Consider the following 22,327-nt stretch of genomic DNA (forward strand, 5'->3'; position numbering starts at 1 on the left):
GGGTTCGGTTCCCGCTAAGGGCATGTACTTCGGTTGCAGTTTGTCCCCGGCCCTGGTTGGTCGTGCGGGAGGCAGCCACTCGATGTGTCCCTTCACGTCGATGTTTCTCACTCTCTCTCCCTTCCTCTCTCTCCCTCCCATTCTATCTGTACAAAAAATGGAAAAATATCCTCGGGTGAGGATAAAAAAATAAAAATAAATAAAAATAAAAACGTGGTTCTTGCTCATCTCGGTGACACTTGGTGCCGCCAAGGTGCTGGATCACCACCGCTCCCACGGACCCGACACCAGACTGTGGAACACGGCACTGTTCCCCGGCAGAAGCCAGCTCACAGGACCTAGAGACAGAGCGCAGACACGTGGACGAAGCCGGCTGTTACTCCAGGGCCCGTGTCCTCTGAAGAAACTCTGATCCCAGACGCCGTGGCACGTGAGCCCTGGGAGCGGCGCGTCCTCCCTCCCCGGGAGCCTGGTCTTCCGCTCAGCGCAGTTCCCGCCAACCCTGCAGACAACCAGGAAGACAAAGTGCCAAGGGCCCGACTGCAGCAGCTAAAGCAAGAGACCAGACTGAGGCTGAGACAGTTTTTTCTGTTTTAAAAAACATTTTTTTTCTTTATTGATTTTAGCGAGAGAAGAAGGGAGAGGGAGAGGGAAACATCGATTGGCTGCCCCCTGCCTGCCTCCCACTGGGGATCAGGCCCACAACCTGGGCCTGGGCCCTGACCTGGAATCGAACCGGAGACCTCCTGGTGCAGGGGTCAACGCTCAACCAGAGCCACACCGGTGATGTGAGAAAGGTTTTGACCCACAACAAAGCAAAGTGGTGGGCTTGCTTTGTGAAGAGACCATTCATCATGAGCAAGAGCCTCAGGACCTGGACTGTGAAAGGAGCCGGGCAGACACTGCTTTGCAGCCGGGGCAGCATTGATAGAAGACACCCTCATTCATAAAGTTCCATACAGGAGAGAGAAGAGAGCATGGCTCTCCTTGAAAAGTTCATTATCAAGAATATGGGGGGAGGGAAGAAATAATTGTCACGGGGATTGGATAAAGTTCTATACAGAAGAGAGAAGAGAGCATGGCTTTCCTTGAAAAGTTCGTTATCAAGAATATGGGGGGAGGGAAGAAATAATTGTCACGGGGATGGGAAAAGTTCTGCAGTGTTAAGCTGATGGTCAACAAGCAAGAATAAAGAAATGTCTAACTTTAAAAATTTTGGCTCTTGAATTGTGAAGATAAATTAGGAACCTTTTTTTGATTTCTGGGAAATGCTTCAGAAACAAGATGGAACAGAAAGTTTTTATTTGCAAACACTATTACCCATTTCCTGTTCCGACCTCAGCAGTAGCTGTGAAGGTGCTGGCCAGTGGCGGGTCCCACCCTCCCGGTGGGGACAGGGTCGCTGACATCACCCCACCAGCCTCCTCAGAAGCAGTTTCAGGATGATCCTGCTGCTTCCTGTGTTTCTTCGAGAATGGAAACTGCCTCCGGAGAGCGCGGGGGATCCCCTCTCGCCCACCTTCCATCTCTGCTGGCTCAGATCACCTTGGGCTGGTGCCTTGGAAACTCTAGCATGCCTGTCCCCAAACCAGAGGCTGGGAGCCCCGGGCAGGTCTCCAGCCCTGAGGGTCCTCCTGCAAGGAGGAGGGTGCTGCCCTGCAAGGGCCCGGCCCCTTGCTTCCTTCGCTTCCTGCACTTTGTCACTGGGTCCCGAGACGCAGCCACAGTGACCACAGGCGCAGGAACATGCACTTCTCAGCACCCAGCGCCCACCACAGACCATCTGTATAAAGGCTGACAGTGCACGGACACCACAAACCCACATGCCCAGCAGCATGGTCACCGCAGCCCAACGGGAAGGGCCAGGCAGCTGCTCAGCCACCCTGAGCTCTGCTCCCCTGAAAAGCCCTCGGGGACAAGTGCTTGTGGACAAAGCCCTCATGGCCATGGCGCATCCCAACAGGCCACACGTGGGCCATTCAAGTACATGCATCACAGGCACAAAGCCACAGAGTGGACAGACTGGGGGGAGGCCGTGACGCCCCTGGGTGGTGGCACCCCCACACAGGCACAGCAAACACGCACAGAGGAAGTCCCTGGCAGGGAGCAGGTCGGCGCAGGGTGAGTGCCAGAGTCCTGGCTGTGGGGTGCGGGGCTGCCCAGGCTCCCTGAGGCCGGATGCGGCAGTTCCCACACTCATGGGAGCCCGACGCCCTGAGAGCTACGACCCTTCCCCAGGGGACACCCCACTCTGGCAGCCCTGCCCCGCACCTGCTTACTGGAGAGGGTTAGAAGTGAGAGAAAGAGAGGGGTCAGCCTGGCGGTGACCCCAGATGCGACTTCCCAAACCTAAGAGGTGAAGCCAGGACACAGGGCAGGAGGACAGGGCCAGCCAGCAGGGGACACAGAAAAGGGGCAGATGGAGCCCCTGACCTTCCGCCTTCCTCCAACCAGAGACCCTGTCCTGCCCCTAATGAAGATGAGGAAGGAGGGCCCTGTGGTGGGGGCTGGTGTGTGTTTAGGGGGATAATATGCTGATAAGCAGTGGGGAGCTCACCTTGGCATGTGGCACCCCAAGATAACCTGGGCCTCCTGTCCCCTGTCCTGCCTGTGCTGGCCCCGGATCCAGGCTCTGATCCAGTCACCGGCTGGCCCTGAGCACCCCAGGGGACCTCCAGGTCCACGTCTCCACCTCCACTCACAGTCTCTGTGTCCCCTCATTGACCTCCACACAACCCCTGCCAACCCAGAACCTCCCAGGGCCCAAGTGCCCCCCTTCAGCCTCCTGTCTGCATCCCCCACGCAGCCACCACTCCAAGCAGGAAGGGGTTCTAGGGAAGAGAGTGACATAAACCAGGGAAGGAGGGGAAGGGGAAGGGGACAGGATGGAGGGGGAGGGGAAACAGAGCGGAGACCAGGGAGGTGGACAGGAGGGACTCAGTCATCCCTGACTTTTGGCCTCTCTCTTGACACATCATCGCCAAGCTCTTGCAGATAAAGTCACAGCCTCTCCCAACCAGAGCACAGCCCCGCCCTCCCCGACGGCCCCTCAGCCCAGGTCCTCAGAAGACAGCATGTCCTGGTCAGCCCACGGGAGCGGAGGGCTGTGTGCTGGACAAGCCTGGACTGAGCTGAAGTATCTGGTTCCCTGCTGGCTGGTGCCTGGGGACCCTCACGTTGACCTGGCCACAGCCCCCAGCTGAGCGCCCCCACCTGCACAGCGCCAGCCCCCTGAGGGGGCTCTCTGCCGGCAGGCCCCCTGGGGCCCTGCAGCCACCCACGTGGGGAGTGGCCCTTTGTTCTACCCTGGAGCCTCCCGCCACTCCGCTCGCTCTCCGCCTGCAGACATCATCTCTGATGCTCTGTTTCCACCGGTTGTGCGGTGCCCTGACCTAGGAGCCCGCGCCGGCTGTGGCGACAGCTGTCAGGCGGTTTCTGGGTTTCTGTCTCCGTTATTTTAAGCTGATGAGACCGCACTGCACACTAATATCAGCAGTTTTTTTCCCTGTTTTCCATTCACTATCATAAAACGCTCAGAGCAAGACTCTCTCACAAACATCAGGCCAGTCACCTGGGACCCCAGGACCACCCCCCTCAACCCGAGCAGTGGGGGGCAGGGGGGCCTGAGGGGATTGTGACGCCTCACAGGCTGAGCCCCGCACTGCAGGCTGACAGGAGGAAGACCAGGCCATGGACTGCCCAGCCTGCCGTGGGGCCCTCTGGAAGCCTGAGGCTGAGGGGTGCTGGCACCCCATGTCCTGCATCAGGGAGCCAGCGGCAAGGCCCCCAGGGGAGGCAGGGCGGCCAGGATCAGGGTCTCAGGAGGGCCTGGCAGAAGTGCCCTGGCCCAGGCAGGTGACCTTGCAGCCGGGAGGGCCCCTGTCGCTCCAGGAGCAGGAAGGCCTGTCAAGCCCTTGGCCAGACCAGCCTGCGCTGCTCGCTGCCCACTGCCCAGAGGGGTGGCTGGGTGGGGGTCACAGAGGTCTGGCCAGACATTTGCCTGGCGCCCTCAGGGGCAGAGCTGGTGGGTTCCAACACTGTGGCCACCAGGGCACGACAGAGGAGGCAGCTGGGCTGGGCAGGAGGTGGAGCCCACGCTTCACTGCTGCCTGGGGGCCTCGGTCCAGAGACGGGGCTCACCTTCCCACAGACAGGAGGGTAGCAGGGGAGGGAGGAAAGAGTCACCCCCCCATCCTATAGAAAAGGAAAGAGGCAATCCCAGATAAAGAAACAATGTTTTTCCAGGAGGACAGACCCCCAAGCAGGGTTGGGGGGGGTGCGCCAGGTGCCCTCTCCTCCACCTGCCTCTCTCCCTCTCCCTCATCCTCCGTCTCTTTCCGTCTCTGTATTTCTCTCTTTCTCCCTCCCACCTCCCTCCCCTTCCCCCTACTCTGCCGCTCCCTGCCCCTCCCCCTGCCCTCACTCCCCCACCCCGTGGAGGAGGAGGAAGAGGGGGCGGGGCGTGTACCTTCAGCCTGAGGGAAACAGTTTCCCTTCCGTGTGCAGAGCGAGGAGGAGAGGAGCCGCAGGCCCCTGGTGCTCCAGACATGGGGACCCCTTGGGCGCCCTGGCCGCTCCTCTGGGCTGTGCTGCTGCTGGGCTGGCGGCCAGGATGGCTCCTAGGTAGGTGGGGCAAGGCTGGGGGGCAGGGGCAGGCCTGGGGTCAAGCCCTGGCCCTAGGTCTCTGGGACTGGGGGGGACTGTGTGGCTCTGGCTCTGGGCCAGGGAAGAGCCCTCTCTGGGCTCACCTGGTGGTGAGGCCCCTCTGTGACCGTCTGGGCGGCAAACCTGTGCCTCTCTCTGTAGGGCGACAGTGCTGGGCTGGCATGAACCCCAACCTGGGCCCGGCTGCCCCACTTGTGTTTCCCTGGGGTGGACCAGCCTCACGGGGCGGACGGGCTCCTGAGGGGACAGGCTGGATGGCCCAGAGATTGACTCTCGTTGTATCTAAAGTAACCTTGTGAGTAAAGACCACTCCCCCACCCCCTCAGGGCCTCCGGGCACCGGCCTGAGGTGTCTGGATAAGATGCCCAGGTGCAGTCTGGACATGGCCCACAGTGTCCATGGCAGGTTCTGGCCAGGGGACCCTGGTCCTGAGTCCCCTGTATGAGCCGTTCACTGGACAGGCCCTGCAGGCCATGGTCAGAGTCTGAGGGTCAGGGAGCCGGGCTCCTCCTGGCTGACCACCCACCCCCATCCTCAGCAAGCACTGCGCAGATGCGAACTGGGAAAGGTGGGTTCCCCATGTCCAGCCCAAGGCCTTTCCTTTGGACCTCGCTGGGATGGGAGCGTGGGGGCCCATGGAAGGGCCAAGATGAGGTGGAGGTGCCCTGGCATCTGGAGTCCTGGGGCCCAAGGGCTCTCAGTCACTGTGCCCCTCCAGGGTCTGCCTGGTGATGATGGGGGCACCAGACAGCCCAGCTTTTCCCCCTCAGTGTGGCCTCGCTCTTCAGGAAGACCTCAGGGTCCATGGAGAAACTCAACGCTGGGGTCAGTGATCCAGGGCCTGAGGCCAAATGGCGTGTCTTGTCCAGGCTCAGGAGCAGAAGGGGTGCACACCCCCTGGGAGGAGGGCCTGAAGAGTCAAGGGGGCTGAGACCCCTGCCCCGGGGCTGGTCCCCACCAGGACCCCTCCCCAGAGCAGGGAATCAGGTTCCACAGTCAGACCCTCCCAGTTCAGATGCGTCCTCCTGCGCCTGGGACGAGATGTTCACACGCAGGGTGCCTCGGTTTACCCACCTGTGACCTGGGCTCCGCACAGAGCGCAGCGATGCCGCGGCCTGGTGCCCTCCTGCCCCCTCCCGCACTGGGCACTCCGGCCACGGGGCTCTCTGCTCCAGGTCGTCCATGCGATTCCTTCGCTGTGTTTGTGAGTCTGGTCGTTCCCGTGGAAACCGCTCCTCATGGGCATGTTCTCCCCGCATCTGATGAACTGTGCAAACCCAACGGCAGCCCCTCACGCCCTCTGCAGTGAAGGAGAGTAGCCGGGTCTAAGCTCCTGACCCTCAGCGGCTCCCTCACCCTCTCGAACCCGCAGTTAGGGGCAGTGAGGCCTGCCCTCGAGGTCGCGAAAACCAAATCAGGTCACTGAAGAAAACTGTCCGGCACAGCCCATGACATGATTTTTTTAAATGCTGATCTCTTTGTTTTAATAACATTGTAATCATATGGCGAGAAAGGGAAGAAATGAATTATTTTGAATAGTGACACACCCCTGTGTGCACCTGGCATTACTTTAGTCCTTAGGTCTAAAAATTCTTTCAATAAAGTGAGAATGTCAGATAAATTTCACAAGGGTAAATGACATTGCTCATGACCCATGTTGGTGGAGGCCAGGAACATGATCGCCACTGTCCAGCTCCTCTGCTCTTTGGTTTTAGCTAATTATCTTCTTCCCCCTTTTATTTATCTTTTTATCTTCATTGTTGAAACTATTACAGAAGTCCCCGCATTTTTCCCCATTGACCCCTCCTCCCGCTCCCACCCCCTCCTGCTTTCCCCACCCAGCGTCTGTGTTCGAGGTTGTGCATATAAGTTCTTTGGTTCATCTCAACCCCAGCACACCCCCAGCCCCCTGAGGTTTGTCCGTCTGTTCCCTGCGTCCATGTCGCTGGATCTCTCGATGGGCAGCTTATTGTGCTTACTGTGCTTCATCAATAAGTGAGACCGTGCGGTGCTTGTCTTTCTCCGACTGGCTTGTTTCATTCCGCAAAGTGCTCTCCAGGTCCCTCCATGTCGTCTCAGGTGGTAAGAGACCTCTCTGTGACATCTTTTTTAAGTCAGACTGTTTTATTTATTTTTTTTCAAATTGCAGTTTTAAAAACTATTGGAAACACACAGAAGAGTTACAAAAGCAGCCCTGGCCGGTGTGGCTCAGCGGTTAGAGTGTCGGCCCGCAGACCATGAGTCACGGGTTCGATTCCGGTCAAGGGCATGTACCTTGGTTTCGGTTCGTCCCCAGCCCTGGTTGGGGTCGTGTGGGAGGCAGCCAGTCGATGTGTCTCTCTCACATCAGTGTTTCTCTCTCTCTCTCTCTCCCTCCCTCCTACTCTATCTGAAGATAAATAGAAAAATATTTTCTTGTGAGGATTACCAAAAAACATTTTTTTTAAAAGAGTTACAGCCCTGGTTGGTTTGGCTCAGCAGTTGGAGCATCGGCCTGCGGACCAGAGAGTCCCAGGTTCGGTTTCTGCTAGGGGCACGTACCAAAAAAAAAACATTTCAGACCAGGAGGCTTCTCAACTGAGGTTCACGGTCTCACAACTCAGAGGCTGGAAGCCGGGATCCAGGTGTCGGTCAGGCTGGTTCATCCAGGGGCCAGACAGGAATCCGGTCCCCGGACTCTTCATCTCCTACTGGTGGCCATCCATCCTGCTCGTCCTTTGGCTTGAACATCACCCCATCTCTCCTCTGTCTTCACATGGTCTCTCTTATGTGTGTCTGTCCAGATGTCCTTCTTCTTCGAAGGATACAGTCATGCTAAATGAAGGCCACTCTCCAGACAACAGCACATACAACCACCTGTTTCCACATAAGACCACAGTGAGGTGCTGGGTCAGGACTCGGCCTGTCAGTCTGGGCCCAAGTCCCACCTGTGCATGTCACTGAGATTTGGGCTGAGCCACACAGGACAGGATGCTCTCATCATGCCACAGACGCCCCCTCCTCCCAGGACGGTAGCTTCCCGAGGCCCGGGGTCAGATGTCCCTCGGCCGGAGCCCAGTGGGGCGCTGCCTGCGTGTCTGGCGGTCACGGTCCTCAGCTGCCTCTGCCCAGAGCAGGCCATGCCTCTGTGTGCACATGCCCTGGAGTTCTTTCTTTGCATTCAAATCTCGATTTTATTTCGCACACGGGAAGCCTCAGAACGGGAATATTTGTGCTGAGGTACAAGTGATGCTGCATCGACGACCCCGGGTGCACTGAGGATTCGGGGTTTGTCCATACTGGGAAGTGATGAGCTGCTTAGTAGCCGTCCCTGAACAGTGAAAACTTTCGAGACCCACTCTCGTGGCTGCTTTCAAATGTACTGTAGCCTCAGTGCCCGGGGTGGGTCCCAGACTCACTGGGTTCTGGCCACGCCCCTTACACTGCACAGACACACTGTTTAGTTCGTAACGGAGTTTCCCACCGAGATAAGAGGTAGCAATTCTGCACCTACTGGTGTGTACGGAGACTGAACCAAAAAGTCGTCGAAGGTGACCTCTGAGGTCCAGACTTCCTGCCCAGCCGCACGGGACGGGCACAAATCTTGGAAATCCTCGCTCTCCTGTTCCTCCCTTTCTAGAAGCCACCACCCGGAGAGCTCTTACTGACTCACACCTAACACGATCATATTTTCCCAACTAGACTAAAGATTTCCAGACGTAGAAAAAGGCATCCGGGGTAGGCAACCGCTGGATGGGGCCGGGTGTCCTGGCCAGCGCCCGCGCTCGCGGAAGAGGCTGTGGATTTCCTGACGTGTAGGGACAGGTCAGATACTCACATTTTCATGTGACATCTACATTTTATGTGTTAACCGATTCTAGGCTGTTTTGTTTCGTTTTTGAAAAGTTCTATGTGGCCCTGGCCGGTTTGGCTCAGCGGTTAGAGCGTCAGCCTGCGGTCCAGAGAGACCCGGGTTCGGTTCCCGCTAAGGGCGCGTACCTCGGTTGCAGTTTGTCCCCGGTCCTGGTTGGTTGTGCGGGTGGCAGCCACTCGATGTGTCCCTTTCACATCGATGTTTCTCTCTCTCTCTCTGTTCCTCTCTCTCCCTCCCACTCTACCTGAACAAAAAATGGAAAAATGTCCTCGGGTGAGGATAAAAAAATAAATAAAAAATAAAATAAAATAAAATAAAAGCTCTATGTGAGGTAAAGGGAAAAAACGTATCTTCAAGGTCCAAGGTAGTCACCACGGCCGTTCTGCGAGTTCTGGCCGAAAGCTATGGGAAGAGGTAACATTTAAATAAATAATGGTGGTCACCCGTGGGTGTCCGGGACGGTGCTGAAATCCAAGGATGCCCAGGGCCCTTCTATAAACGGACGTCGCATCTGCACGTCCCATCAGCGGGTGCACCCACACATCGCCTGCTTCCCATGGTCTCAGCAAGTGCTCAGCACGTGACAAGTTCAAGTTTTGCATTTTGGAATTTTCTGGGGTTTTTGGTTCTTTTGAATATTTTGATCCGAGATTGGTTGAGTCCATGGATGCGGAACCCATGGACTGAACAGGCGGATTGTCCAGTATTCAGTATAGTCACCACACTGCACATGACCCCAGGACTTGCTCATCTTACAACTGGAAGTTTCTATCTCTGGACCCTTCACTCTCCCATCCCCACCGCTGGCAACCACCCATCTGTTCTCTGTATCCACGAGCTTTTTGTTCTGTTTGTTTTTATTTTAGATTCCACATGTAAGTGAGATCATATGGCATTTGTCTTTCTCTGTCTGACATTTCACTTAGCATAACACCGTCAAGGTCCATCCAGGTTATCAAAATGGTAAGACTGTGTTCTTTCTTATCACCAGGGATGTTCCGCTGTGTGGAGGCACACAGCTTCCTCATCCACCTGTCCGTCTGTGGGCACACAGGCTGCTCCCGGCGTGGCTGGGCAAGCTCGTGTCCTTCTGTCCTGCTTGTTCTCTTCGGATAAGCACCGGACGTGGGCTTGCTGGGTCAGGTGGCAGCTCTATTTTTGATTTTTTGAGGGAAATCCCTACTGTTGTCCACAGTGGCTGCACCGAGTGGCATTCCCACCAAGGGCACTCAGGGGTTCCCTTTTTCCACATCCTCGGCCGCACCTGTCTGTGGATTTATTGAAAAAGCCATGCTAACAAGTACGAGGCAGCATCTCCGTGTGTTGACTTGCATGTCCCTGATGATTAGTGATGAGCATCTTGTTATATGTGATTGGCTTTCTGTATTTCCACCGTTAGAAAATGCCTGTTCGGGTGGTTTGCCAACTTTGTAATCAGATTGTTCATTTTTTTGCTTTTGAGTTGTATGGGCTCTTTACATACTTTGTTATGTGATACACAACGTATCAGATATGTGATTCGCAGGTATGTTTCTCGTTCTGGAGGCTGTCTTTCCATTTCGCGGACGGCTTCTCCACCCTGCAGAATCCTGCAGTTCGCCGTGGTCCCACGTGTCCGTGTTTGACTTTGTTGCCAGTCCTGGCATATTCTGGAAGGGTCCATGCGCCACCACCTGGGTGTGTCAGGTGTTGGGTCATGGAAGATCACAGATGTGCTGGCCCTTCCTGGGGCAGCCCTCGGAGACCCCACAATGGGGACATTCTCTCCGGGCCCACAGTAAAAGAAATTAAAGCTCATTTTCCCTTTGTGATGAACAAGAGACTCATGAGGCAGCAGGACAGAGACTACCTGTCAAATTCAGAGCCAACAGACAAATGACTCACAGATTAAGGTTGGGGCAGGTCAGATGAAATCCCAAACCAAAGAGAAACAGGGCGCCCCCTCCATACAGGGCGAGAGCAGGCTCTGGGGCTCAGCAGAGTGACTGTGGGGAGGGGCTCCGTGCACAGCAGGGGCGCCCTCAGGGGAGCTTGGGGGAGGGGCCCAGCCAGGAGAGGGGGGCCCTGGCCAGTTGGACCTGGGTGGAGACATGGATTCAGGAAAGGGGTGGGACAGTGACCTAGGGCGGTGCCAGCCAGACTGGGCCTCCCTGGTGGGTGTGAGGGGCACGCAGGCTGGCGCCGACACCCACTTTCTTAAAAAGAACTTGCTTCCCAAACATATGTGAGAAGAGGGGTGTTACGCTGCCAAGGGGAACAGGCCTGGCCTGCCGGAGGTTTGGGCACAATGAGAGAAGGTCTGGCTGTGTCCCCACAGGTGTTTGTGTGCCCCCTCCCGAGGACCCACCTGCCCCCGCCATCCCCAGTCCAGGCTTGAACCCCTCCAGGCCCCCTGTTGACAGGGCAAGAGGCCCAGGCTGGCTGGGCCCTGGCCTCCCCAAACCAGTGTCCTCAGTAGAAATGGGGGGGCGGGGAGAGATGGTCTTATATGTCCCTGAGCAGGACCACAGAAATGTCAGGACACTGGGAACACCTCAGGACCCACCTGGGCTCTAAATATCTGTGACTTTGCCCCGGGTGAGGTGCCCAGTGCAGACAGGGAGAGGGTGTCCTGGTCACACTGCACTGATGCGGCACTGACTCAAGGGACAGTGTCCCTTCACCAGGCAGGCCTCGCACAGGGCAGGGTCATCCCACTCGGGACACAGCTGAGCAGGACGGGCGCACAGCCAGGCAGCAAACACGACGTGAGCGTGGACTGGTGCGGGGAGGGGAGAGCACAGCCGAGCGTGTGTTCTTGAGTCACGGAGCCCTTCCTGTGGGGCGGCCTCGTTCGGGGCGTGTGGGCCAGAGCCCAGGGTGCCAGGCTCAGTTTCTGGTAGTCTCAGCGACGGAGGCCCAGCGGGCCTCTGACCCGGAGCCTGGGCAGAAGACACAAGGGCCCACACTGCCCGGGTCACCAGTGCTCGTGTGAGGGCCCAGCTCTGGGCTCGTCCTGAGAAGGGGCGAAGGCTGGTCCCTGAGCCCCTGGAGCTCGGCTCCCCGTGGAGGCCCTGCTGATCCAGCCCAGAGCCCGTCCCCGCCCCCAGCACAGGGCAGAGCTCAGAGATCTGGGGTGCAGAGTGGGAACCTGGAGTCAGTGGGGGGGGGAGGCCCTAAACCACCACTTGGGGGAGAAATAGGGCTGGGGGGCTGGGATCAGAGCCAGGGGCAGCCCAGACCCAGCTGGGGCCAGAACATAATTAGTGCACAGGACCCCACCACGGTGTCACCTGGTGACGTGCCGGGTGTGTCAAGGGGGAGCTGCCAGGCCCCGTGGCAGAGGCTCTGTGGAGGGGACCCCAGCATGGCTGGGCCTCCCTAACCTCCCCGGCTGACAGGGTGTGGGAAGTGGGAGGAGAGCTCGGGGGGCTGCCGCGCACCCCTCCTCAGGCCTGCTGGCTCTCTCCACCCCCAGAAACCACCCACCGGCCCTGGAGTCCCCTCACCTTCAACCCACCCCAGCTCACCGTGGCCGAGGGGGACACCGCCACCTTCACCTGCAGCCTCTCCCACATGTCTGGGGGCTTTGTGCTCAACTGGTACCGCATGAGCCCCAGCAACCAGACGGACAAGCTGGCCGCCTTCCCCGCGGACAGCACGGTGGCCCACAGGCACCGGCGCTTCCAGGTGACTCGGCTGCCCAGCGGGCGGGACTTCAGAATGAGCGTCCTCACCGCCCAGCGCAACGACAGCGGCGTCTACCTTTGTGGGGCCATCTACCTGTCCCCCACGATGCAGATCCTCCAGAGCCCCCGCGCAGAGCTCGTGGTGATAGGTGCAGAGTTGAGACCTGAGGGCACAGGTGAGGCTGAGGGCAGGGGGGAGGCTGAGGGCAGGGGGGAGGCTGAGGACAGGGGGAGGCTGAGGGCGGGGGGGGGCTGGAGGGCAGGGGTGGCTGAGGGCAGGGGTGAGTATGAGGACGGGTGCACAGGGCAGGGAAGGGCCTGGGAGGCCTGTCAGGCCAGTGGGCAGGGGCCCTCCAAGCCTCACTCCAGGACCCTGTCCCACACCCAGGACACGGGGACCAGTGGCCTCAGGTTTCTGTGCTTGAAATCGCCCCAGACCCACTGGCCCTGCGGGGGCAACATGTGGCCACTGCCTCTCAGAATGAGGTATGCAGGCCGCCTGAGGCTGGGCAGGCAGCACCCTGAGTCCCTGTCCCTGTCCCAATGCCTGAGACTCTGTCTTTGGTCTCTAGAGAGAACTCTGGAGCCGCCCACAGAGAGCCCGGGCCTTCCACCCAGACCCCCAGGCCAGGTACAGGGCCTGGTCATCGGTGTCACGAGAGACCTGATGAGCATCCTGCTGCTTCTGCTGCTGGTCTGGGTCCTAGTCACCAACTTCCCCAGGGCCACACGAGGTAATGCCCCAGCCAACCCCACACTGTCCCAGCCAGGTGAAGCCCAAGGCCTTGTCCACCAGCCCTGCCCCCCTGCCCTGCCCCCCTGCCCTCCACAGTGAGGGCCTAACCCTAACCCTAACCCGTACCCTAACCCTATCCCGTACCCTAACCCTAACCCGTACCCTAACCCTAACCCGTACCCTAACCCGTACCCTAACTCTACCCCTACCCCTAACCCTACTTCTACCCCTCACCCTCGACCCCGACCCTGACCCTAACCACTACCCGTACCACTACCCGTACCCCTAGCCCCTGGCCCTGGTCCTGCCCTGGCCCCTGCTCTCACACTGACCTCATGACCTCGTGATGCTCTGACCCTGTCTTTTAACCCCTGACCCTGTACTTGACCCACTGACCCTTACCCTCTGCCCCTTACTTTGACCCTTAACCCTTACGTTGATCCTGAACCCTAAACCCTGACCCTGACCCTAACTCTAAATCTTGAACCTGACCCTAAACCCTAACCCTGACTTCCAAAATAAATAAATTAGAGTTTAGAAAATAATTAGATCCTAAGAACAATAAAAAGGCCACAGACCAAAACTTACAAAATAGTGTACATTTTCAGTGCACATATTTAGAAAAGAGAAGGGCTGAAATTTTGCAAATATTACACTCATCATAAGAACCTAGAAGAGCACATTAAGTCTACAGAAAGAATAAAGTAAATGTGCATGTGCACAGAGCTCTCTGGAAGGGTGTGTGCTTAATATTGAAGCAGTTTTTCCTCTTGGAGTAGGATGTTTTAGCAAGTTGTATTGTTTGTACTGTTTCAGTAAGTTGTAACAAACTGCCATTTTGATTTTGAAAAATCTACTAGAGGAAAACATGGGCTACTTAAAAAAAAACATAAACACCTAGATGACTACAACTAGAAGTATTTTGGGGGGGGCAGGGCGTGGATATTATGAATTGTTTGGTCTACAATTGCTCCTTTTCTAATTCTAACTCCTTTATGGACGACGGCAGCAGTTCTGATAGAGGAAACTCCTATGCTTTTAGTCTCCAAAGCGGATCTGATAAGAAATTTCTCTTTTTTTTTTTTTTTTTTTTTTTTTTTTTAATAATCACCTGAGGATATTTTTTCCATTTTTTGTACAGATAGAGCGGGAGGGAGAGAGAGGAAGAGAGAGAGAGAGAAACATTGACGTGAAGGGACACATCGAGTGGCTGCCACCCGCACGATCAACCAGGGCCGGGGACAAACTGCAACCGAGGTACGCGCCCTCAGCGGGAACCGAACCCGGGTCTCTCAGGACCGCAGGCCGACGCTCTAACCGCTGAGCCAAACTGGCCAGGACAGAAATTTCTCTTTTTTTGTACTTACTACATTCATTGCTGGAAGACCCAGGTGCAAGAACCGGCTCTGCTCCTGGGAGCCTGTAATGCTCAAGTAAACTGACAACAGAGGCTGCGCACCCCTAAGTCCAGTGTCCAGTCTCGAGGACGTGCTCCCGAAAGGTGTTCCCCCGGGAACTGCTCACTCACATCGGCACCTGAGACTGTGCTGCAGAAACAGTCTGGGCACCTTTTCTGCTCCGCACAGACTGGCTGCACCTGCTCCCGTCCCTGCTCAGCTCAGCCCCCACCCTGGCTCACCTCATTTTCTCTGGGCCCCTTTGCTCACCTCACATTTGGCTTCACCCCAGTCTCACAACCAAGACTTTATAAACTTAAAAAATGCTTTGCAAAACCACTTGTTTAAAAAAAAAACAAGCCACACTCTGGGAAAAATTTTTGCAAGACAAATATCTGATAAATTGCTGCTCAAAATACAGAAAGAATTGTACTGCAAACATCTGCAATAAGAATGGGTAAAGATCTCAAACCCTGGCCAAAGATACACAGTGTAGACAAAAATGGGGCTTTATGGAAAATAACCTCTAGGTCATCAGATCATAAATTCCTGATACGTCAAAGTAGATACTGGCACCCCAGGCACATAACTTTTTTTTTTCCTTGATTCTCAGAGAGAGAGGAAGGGAGAGGGAGAGAGAAACATTGATGAGAGATGTGAGAGAGAGAAAGAGAGAGAGAGAACATCAACACCCCCCACCAGGGACCAGGCCCACAACCTGGGAACATGCCCTGACTGGGAATTGAACCAGTGACCTCCCGCTGCATGGGTCTAGGCTCAACCACTGAGCTACACTGACCGGGCATAACTTATTTAGTAAAAGACTTATCTTTGCCTTCAGCAGGCTCTGTCCATTGTGTCTGTGCATCTACAAGAACACACCTTTGAAGCCCCGACAGAGGTCTGGAGTTGTGAGGCTCGTAAACACGGAGCTGCTTTGCTACTAGAAGGCATTATCTTTCCCCGAGTTTCAGCTGTGCAGAAGCCGACCCCAAATAGAGACAGTTTCTAGCCTTATGCGTGAACAGCTTATTTAAACATACCTTAGACTTCCGGTCAGGGTGGCAGGTAGGTAATCGCGGTATCCTCTCCTCCCACAACCACATCAAAATCACAACTAAACTACAACACAACCATCATTCAGAACCACCTGAAATTATGGAAGGGAAGTCCTACAACTTCCAGGTTAAAGAAGCAGCCACATGGAGACTGGTACGAGGGGCAGAGGAGGGACGGAGGCGGACGGGCTGGGCCCATGTCCACCTGTGGTGGATAAACATCAAGAGGGACATCTGGCTGGGAAGGTCCTCCCTGAGGAGTGAGGGGTCCCCATCCCACACCAGGCGCCCAGCTCAGGGTTCCAGTACCAGCAGGAGAATCCCCATCACTTCTGCCTGTAAAACCAGTGGGAACTGAGCATGAGGGAGGCTGAGGCTGCTGGAGCCCCAGGCAGCTGCTCTTAAAAGGCCGGCAAGCCCTGGCCAGTTTGGCTCAGCAGTTAGAGCGTTGGCCTGCCGTCTGGAGAGACCCAGGTTCGGTTCCTGCTCAGGGCATGTACCTCGGTTGCAGTTTGTCCCCGGCCCTGGTTGGTCGTGCGGGTGGCAGCCACTCGATGTGTCCCTTTCACATCGATGTTTCTCTCTCTCTCTCCCTCCCACTCTATCTGAACAAAAAAATGGAAAAATGTCCTCGGGTGAGGATAAAAAAAAAAAAAAAAACGCCAGCGAGCACACTTACTAGGACTTGCTCCCTCTGCGCTCAAAGTGGAGGCTGCTTGAGGGCTGCCAGGGACACACAGGGAAGAACTGAGCTGTTGGCCTCGGGGCGAAGGCTGGGGAGGCCACTTTCTCCAGGACAGACTTGCCTCAGAGGCTGATGCTCCTTTGGTGAGCCCTTTCCAGGGGGGCAGAAGCCCTCTTATCTAGGACTCCAGCACCTGGCTCACACTGTGGGCCCACCCTGGTGATTTTCTGAGGCCCACGCAAGCTGTTTCCAAAGGCCAGTGGGACTGATCTGTCTTGGATTAGCTTGAGTTTCCTAGATTCTCTCAAAAAAACAGAATCTGGCCTCAGCGAGCCCCATACCTCTCGTTAAGTGGCCCCAGGCCCGGCACGAGCAGCAGGCAGCCTTGGTCAGCAACTCGGCCTCTCCCTCCAGTCAGAGCAGGTCATTGAGAGAACATGCTCTCTGGGCGCCTCCTTCATTCGTGTTCTTAGCTCTCCGCTCACTATATTCAACCATTTCAATACCTTAGACACAGTGTTTACAGCAATTAAACTGCTATTTTACAAGTGTTACTCTCTGTTCTGGCTACACTATGCATCAAGTACACTAATGAGCACAGGTTTATCAGCTCACTGCAAAGTGAATAATTCTGACTCCCAGTTTCTTCAGTGTTTAGAGCTATCTATTCAATCAACAGGAATTTTGTGGAAAACTCAGTATCCTCCCATATCTGAGAACCACTATTAGGTTGTATTAAATTTCCACAGGTTTTACTAAGGAGTTTCTGTGTTTCACTATTTACATCACTAGCTTCCACACTTGAAAATTTAAAGCATTCTATTCACATTGGTATAAATCCAAACACATAGAAATATTCTTTTTCAGATTGGTGGCTATTAATAGAGGCTTTAAAATCTCCATTCAAACAAAATAGAAATGGGCTCTTGGTATAGTGTTCACTTCTGTGGGTTGTTAATACAGGTGTCTCCAGGTAAAATTAACATAACATGCAGCGTCACGCTTCACTCCCCAGGGCCTGGAGTGAGAGGTCTCCTTCTCCGAGCCCTGAGGGTCTGCAATAGGTGAACAAGCAAATGGGGGTGGGCCCAAATGAGAACCTTGGGCGGGGCCATTGTCTAGTGTGCAACTTGTACTGTGTGATTCTTGAGTTGTTCTCTGGCACAAAATAACCACATCTTCATCATTAATTCAAGGTTATGTTACAATATGCTATTGGAGGGGTACAGAATGAGTTGCTCCAAGTTGGATACTGTTCCACTCTGACTATGAATTGCTGTGTTATGTTCACTCTGAAGATATGGGATTTTGATTTAGAGAGTATTGTATTGACTATCTTTGCTTTCTCTAAAATTGTATATTCTCACCGACCAGAGGGCTCTTGCTCATTCTACTTGAAGAAAACCTGCACCTCACCTAATGGCCCAGCTTGCCCTGCACTCGCTCCACCTGGACTTGGGGTGGGACTTGAGCAGGAAGCTTCGGAAAGGAACAGGTGGGGAGGGAGGAGGTGGACTGACCCTTCACAAGAGCACGGCCAACACCGTACCCTGTAACAGTGACTTCTCCATTTCTACACCCTTTTCTCCTCCAGCTGTTTAAAATGTTCTTCTCTCCAGAGCACAGGTCTGCGTCCCCTCGGAATGGAGTCCAGGGAGGCAGTTTCCCTCCAGGGCAGTGCTGGAGCCACACACAGGGGCACAGCTGACCTACTAGTTGTGATACTTCAGGCAAAGAAACGGAAACTCGGTCTCCTGCTCTGTCAGAGGCTGGTGACCGCTCCCTCTCAGGGTGGCTGTGAGGATTCTGTGAGGTGGTACCTGTAGCTCCTGCCCAGCATGTGATCAACACACACTCCCTTCCTCTTCCCTTCTTAGTTCTTTCTAACTTCCACGTCCGGATACATGGAGAGTTTAGCAAACAGCATCCTTAGCAGAACGAGTTCTTCTGTTGGTGTCCAGAGCCAAAGTCCCCGCAGGAACTCACTCTTGCACCTGTGCCGGCTCCATCCTCAGGGCGGCACTAACCACAGCCTCTCTCTGGTCCTCACCCTGCTCCTCTGCCAGCTCACGGACCTGCCAGCTCAGGCCAGCACCACCTCCACCGTGTGCTCCCTGCTCTCTGCTTCCTGTCCCCTCTCGTCCTACCTGACTTACTCCCTGTGATCACTTGATGTTTCAAAATTAACATCATGTATAAAATCTACCAACAGCTCCCCCGAGACAGGAGAGCAAAGTCTCCTGGGCACAGTGTGGACACTCTACTTATCAGGCCTGTTTCTTCCCCTGGTTGCATCTCACATCACACCACCCAGTCGGCCCAGGAGCCCAGATGTCAGCATTAACCTCCCTGGTTGGAAGACTGTTAGGGGCTTCTAATGAGACTGAGCTCTGAATGCCGGGAATGTAATAGAGTACAGACTTTTGTCACTTACAAAGTATCCACATTTATGAATTGTAACCATTCTGTAAAATAAATAGAAAGTGAGGAGAAACTAAGTGTCAAATAAAATAAACCTATTGCATCAAATAGGATAACTAGAGAAAATGGGTGACTCCCTAGTAAAACTTCACATTAATAAAATGGACCCTGAAATGAGGAAACTACAAACAGATAAACTACCCCTCCAGGCATCGCCTCCCCCTGCTGACTGTCCTCTCGTCGTTCTGGGTTTTCCCTCTCCTGGGAGAGGAAAGAGATAGGGACAGAGCTGATCGCAGCTCCCCTAAGATCTGTCCCCAGTAAATGCCTGCACCCCCCCCCACAGCCCCACCCCTGTTGTGCCCACCAAGTGAGGACACTGTGGGAAGGGAGTTTCAGACTACAACTGATTCTAATGTGTCACCTAAGACCATTGGATTGCAAGAGACTGGACACACTTACTAAAACAAAGTACGTTAATAATTTTTCAGTTGCAGAAATAAATGTGTACATGCAGTAAGAGGGGGCTTGGACGAGGCGGATGCAGGTCCTGACACTCACAGTGGGACCAGGTCCCTCACCAGCCCTCTCCCGACAGGTGCTGCTCCTGCTGCGAGCTGCCCTATGGAGAGCGAACGCGGGAGGCCTCCAGCCAACAGCCACGGAGAAACTGAGGTCCTCTAACTGACATCCCCTGACACCAGCCACAGGAACGAGCCTGGGAGCAGACCCTCCTGCTGTGTGTGGAGCAGCTCTGTCCCTGCAAATTCACAGGCTGGAACCTGTGCCCATGTGGTGCATTAGGAAGCAGGGCTGTTGGAGGGTGTTCATCCGCGAAGGTGGAGGCCTCGTGAAGGAACAAAATCAGTGCCCAGAGATACCCGGGAATCCTCCCTCATGGAGGGCACCTACCTGGAGCAGATGCACGGGAGCCCAGCAGACGGGTTGAGATGATCACTTCTCCACCAACACGCCTGTGGTTCCGTCACTGTGTGGCCCTCAACAGTCCCAAGGGGCAGGAAAGAAAGTGGCACCTGCTCTACCCAGGACAGAGACTGAGGCCACAGGGAGGGTGTGAGGGGCCCTCACCCCTCATCCCTTCTACCTTCACCACACACACAGCAACCACACCTGGATTTTTCCAAACTTTTACTTTTTCCAAGCTGCCCCTGAGAAGGACTGTCCATCCTCCTGTATAAAAATACAGATCTTTGTTAAGAAAATAAAACTCCATTGCCTTTCTGTCGTGTGAGGTTAGAGGGAGAAGGTCAAGCTGGGAACAGACTCAGACACGGACTCTGCTGGTGCCGTGGTCTTGGCCTTCCAGCCTGAGCTTGTGATGGAAATTCCTGTGGATGAGCCCCCAGGTCTGCGGGCAGCTGCAGCCACGTCTCAGGGGACTGTGGGACTGGAATCCACCCCAGGCTAACCGCTTTCTGCACTTCTCTGTTCCCCACACAAGCTCACATAGGGATCGTAAAGGAGGTGGGGCCTCAGGTCATGAAGGTAGAGTCAGGGCCTCAAAATCTGAAGTTTTGATCCTGACCCTCAGACTCAGATGACCATAGACCCTAACACCTGACCCTGCTCTGACCCTGACGCTAAACCCCAGTCCTAAACCCTGGCCCTGACCCCAAACCAACCCCAACCCTCACCCCCTTTGCTGCCAGTAAGATGTGTTGCCAGTACCCAATTATCTTTCAACATTTCACAACATGGAAACATTGTGCCAAAAACCTAGCCACAGACACTCTCATATACCAAACTTAAGCAAAGTGTAAATGAAAACACATTCTAAGAAAGAAAAGAAAGTTTATTGTTTAATGTTTGGGGGGTGGTGTACTTAAGACTTTCTATCCCGCAGATGAAACAGAAGCAATACTAAGAAGGCTAAAACAGCTTAGCTACCTTTATTGATATCTTGTAGTTATTCGGGCATATCAGCTCCTTTATATCTGTTTCAAATTTCTTACATGAAACCTCTGGAAGTTTCACACCAGCAAAAGCATTTTCACACACACAGTTGATTTTTACATTACACACTTAGTATATATTTGATCTTTGTTCTGTACATCTCTATGGCTTTACTACTTTCAGGACAAAAATCACATATAAAAATACAGATGACTCTGAACACAGAAGCCACGGCCATCCAGACTGTGGCTCCCACTCAGACTGCACTGGACGCACCTGTTTGGAAACACCACAGTCACACTGACCCTGTGATGCGGTTCCAGGACACCTCCTCACAGTTCTCCTTCCCGCTGACAAGAGAGACACCGAGCTAGTTCACGTGTGTTATATCTTCCTATTTTCAACCAAATTCTGGTTTTAAAATGACAATTGAGAACATGTAAATTCAAACTGTTAATGCATATATGGGAAAAACATGTCTTATGCATTGCCTTTTTATAAGGCAAAGATGGTTTAAAATAAATAAAAGCCATTGAAAATCATAGGGGAACAAATTTAGTCAGGCAACATAATACAACAGATTGACAGGTGTCCTTTGTTCAATAGTATGTGTGGAGATGTGCACAGATCACAGAGGCCGCTACAGATGGATTATAATAACGCCCAACATGCAGTGTAGCACACACCACGCTCCTCTCTCTGCAGGACGCCGCCTGCCTCGTTAGACAAAGTACACACAACCAGGACAAGCCCCCTTTACAACAGCTTGAAGTTACAAATCGAGGATGAGATACGTTTTCCCGCTACACACGCACACAGCATCCGGTGACAAAGATGATTCAGTGACTACAAACAGCAACAAGGTAACAAAATAACCGGGTTGTCATTAGTTAACTGGTTGAAACCACAGAGACACTGAACCTCAACAAAACCCAAGAGGCTAAGGGATAAAATTAATCCTAATGTCTGAGTGAGAAAGCACTCTGAGCTTGGGCTTACTGTTAACATTTAATACTAGTCTTTTCTTTGGGTAAAAAATAAATGTGGACGAAAACCAATGTTTTGAAATATCAGGTGTAACTTCAAAACATTTCCGCCACCACCAAGCCCCTTTCCTTCTGGACCAGACCCCATGGGACAGGAAGCTCCTCCCACAGGAGCCCAGCCGGCTCCCCGAGGCTGAAACTGCTGTCACAGTGCAGCCAGCAAAACACATGCATTTGTTCTTGAAAAAATGTACAAAACTACCAAATCCTCTGCAGAATTACAAAGGATAAAATCTATGAATCAGTGCTCTAATGTGATTACAGAAAATACCAACTGATGTTAAGACAAAAAGCACAGGCCACCTCCAAGAGCCCTGAGTCCAGCCCAGCCTGAGTCCCTCCCCCTGCCAACTGAGGACCAACAGGTCAGTCCTCGGACACCCACAGGCCCACTGAAGGACCAGAGTGATCCCCGTCATTGGGAAAACTTACATGGTGTATTACCTACACAAAACACTCATTTTCTCCTTCAGGATATTCTTCCAAGGATTACTAGATATTGGTTCTTTTATTTTTCATTGATTGACTGACTGATTTGTTGTTCTTCTTATTTATGCATTCATTGGTTGATTCTATATGTGCCCTGACCAGAGATTGAACCCCAAACCTTGGAGTCTTGGGCTGATGTTCTAGCCAACAGAGCTACCCATACAGGGTGACATTAATTCTTTTAAAGGTAATAAAAGACATCAGAGAAAAAAATCACTTGAAATTCTTTTGGAATTCCTAAAAGATATCTTGCAGTTTGATACTTTTGTTCTTCCTTCCCCAACATGATTTAAAAAAAAAAAAAAAACCTACACTGACAACCCCCATAAGAGTGACTTCCATTACTTACAATAAGGGAGGCTTTTCAGGAAAAGTTCCCTCTTTAAAACTGCAAT

At 53.8% G+C, this 22,327-nt stretch overlaps 1 protein-coding gene across 1 annotated transcript; it reads left to right on the forward strand.

Moving 5' to 3' along the window:
- Positions 1-4,518: 4,518 nt before the first annotated feature.
- LOC118641169 (programmed cell death protein 1-like) lies at positions 4,519-19,349 on the forward strand. The gene is made up of 4 exons (XM_036278243.1): positions 4,519-4,623; positions 11,976-12,335; positions 12,759-12,920; positions 19,082-19,349. The coding sequence occupies exons 1-4, from the start codon at positions 4,548-4,550 to the stop codon at positions 19,165-19,167; spliced, it is 684 nt and encodes a 227-aa protein (XP_036134136.1). The 5' UTR covers positions 4,519-4,547; the 3' UTR covers positions 19,168-19,349.
- The last annotated feature ends 2,978 nt before the right edge of the window (positions 19,350-22,327 follow it).

Source organism: Molossus molossus, unplaced genomic scaffold, assembly GCF_014108415.1.
Source record: "Molossus molossus isolate mMolMol1 unplaced genomic scaffold, mMolMol1.p scaffold_m16_p_26, whole genome shotgun sequence".
In the NCBI taxonomy this organism is placed as follows: domain Eukaryota; kingdom Metazoa; phylum Chordata; class Mammalia; order Chiroptera; family Molossidae; genus Molossus; species Molossus molossus.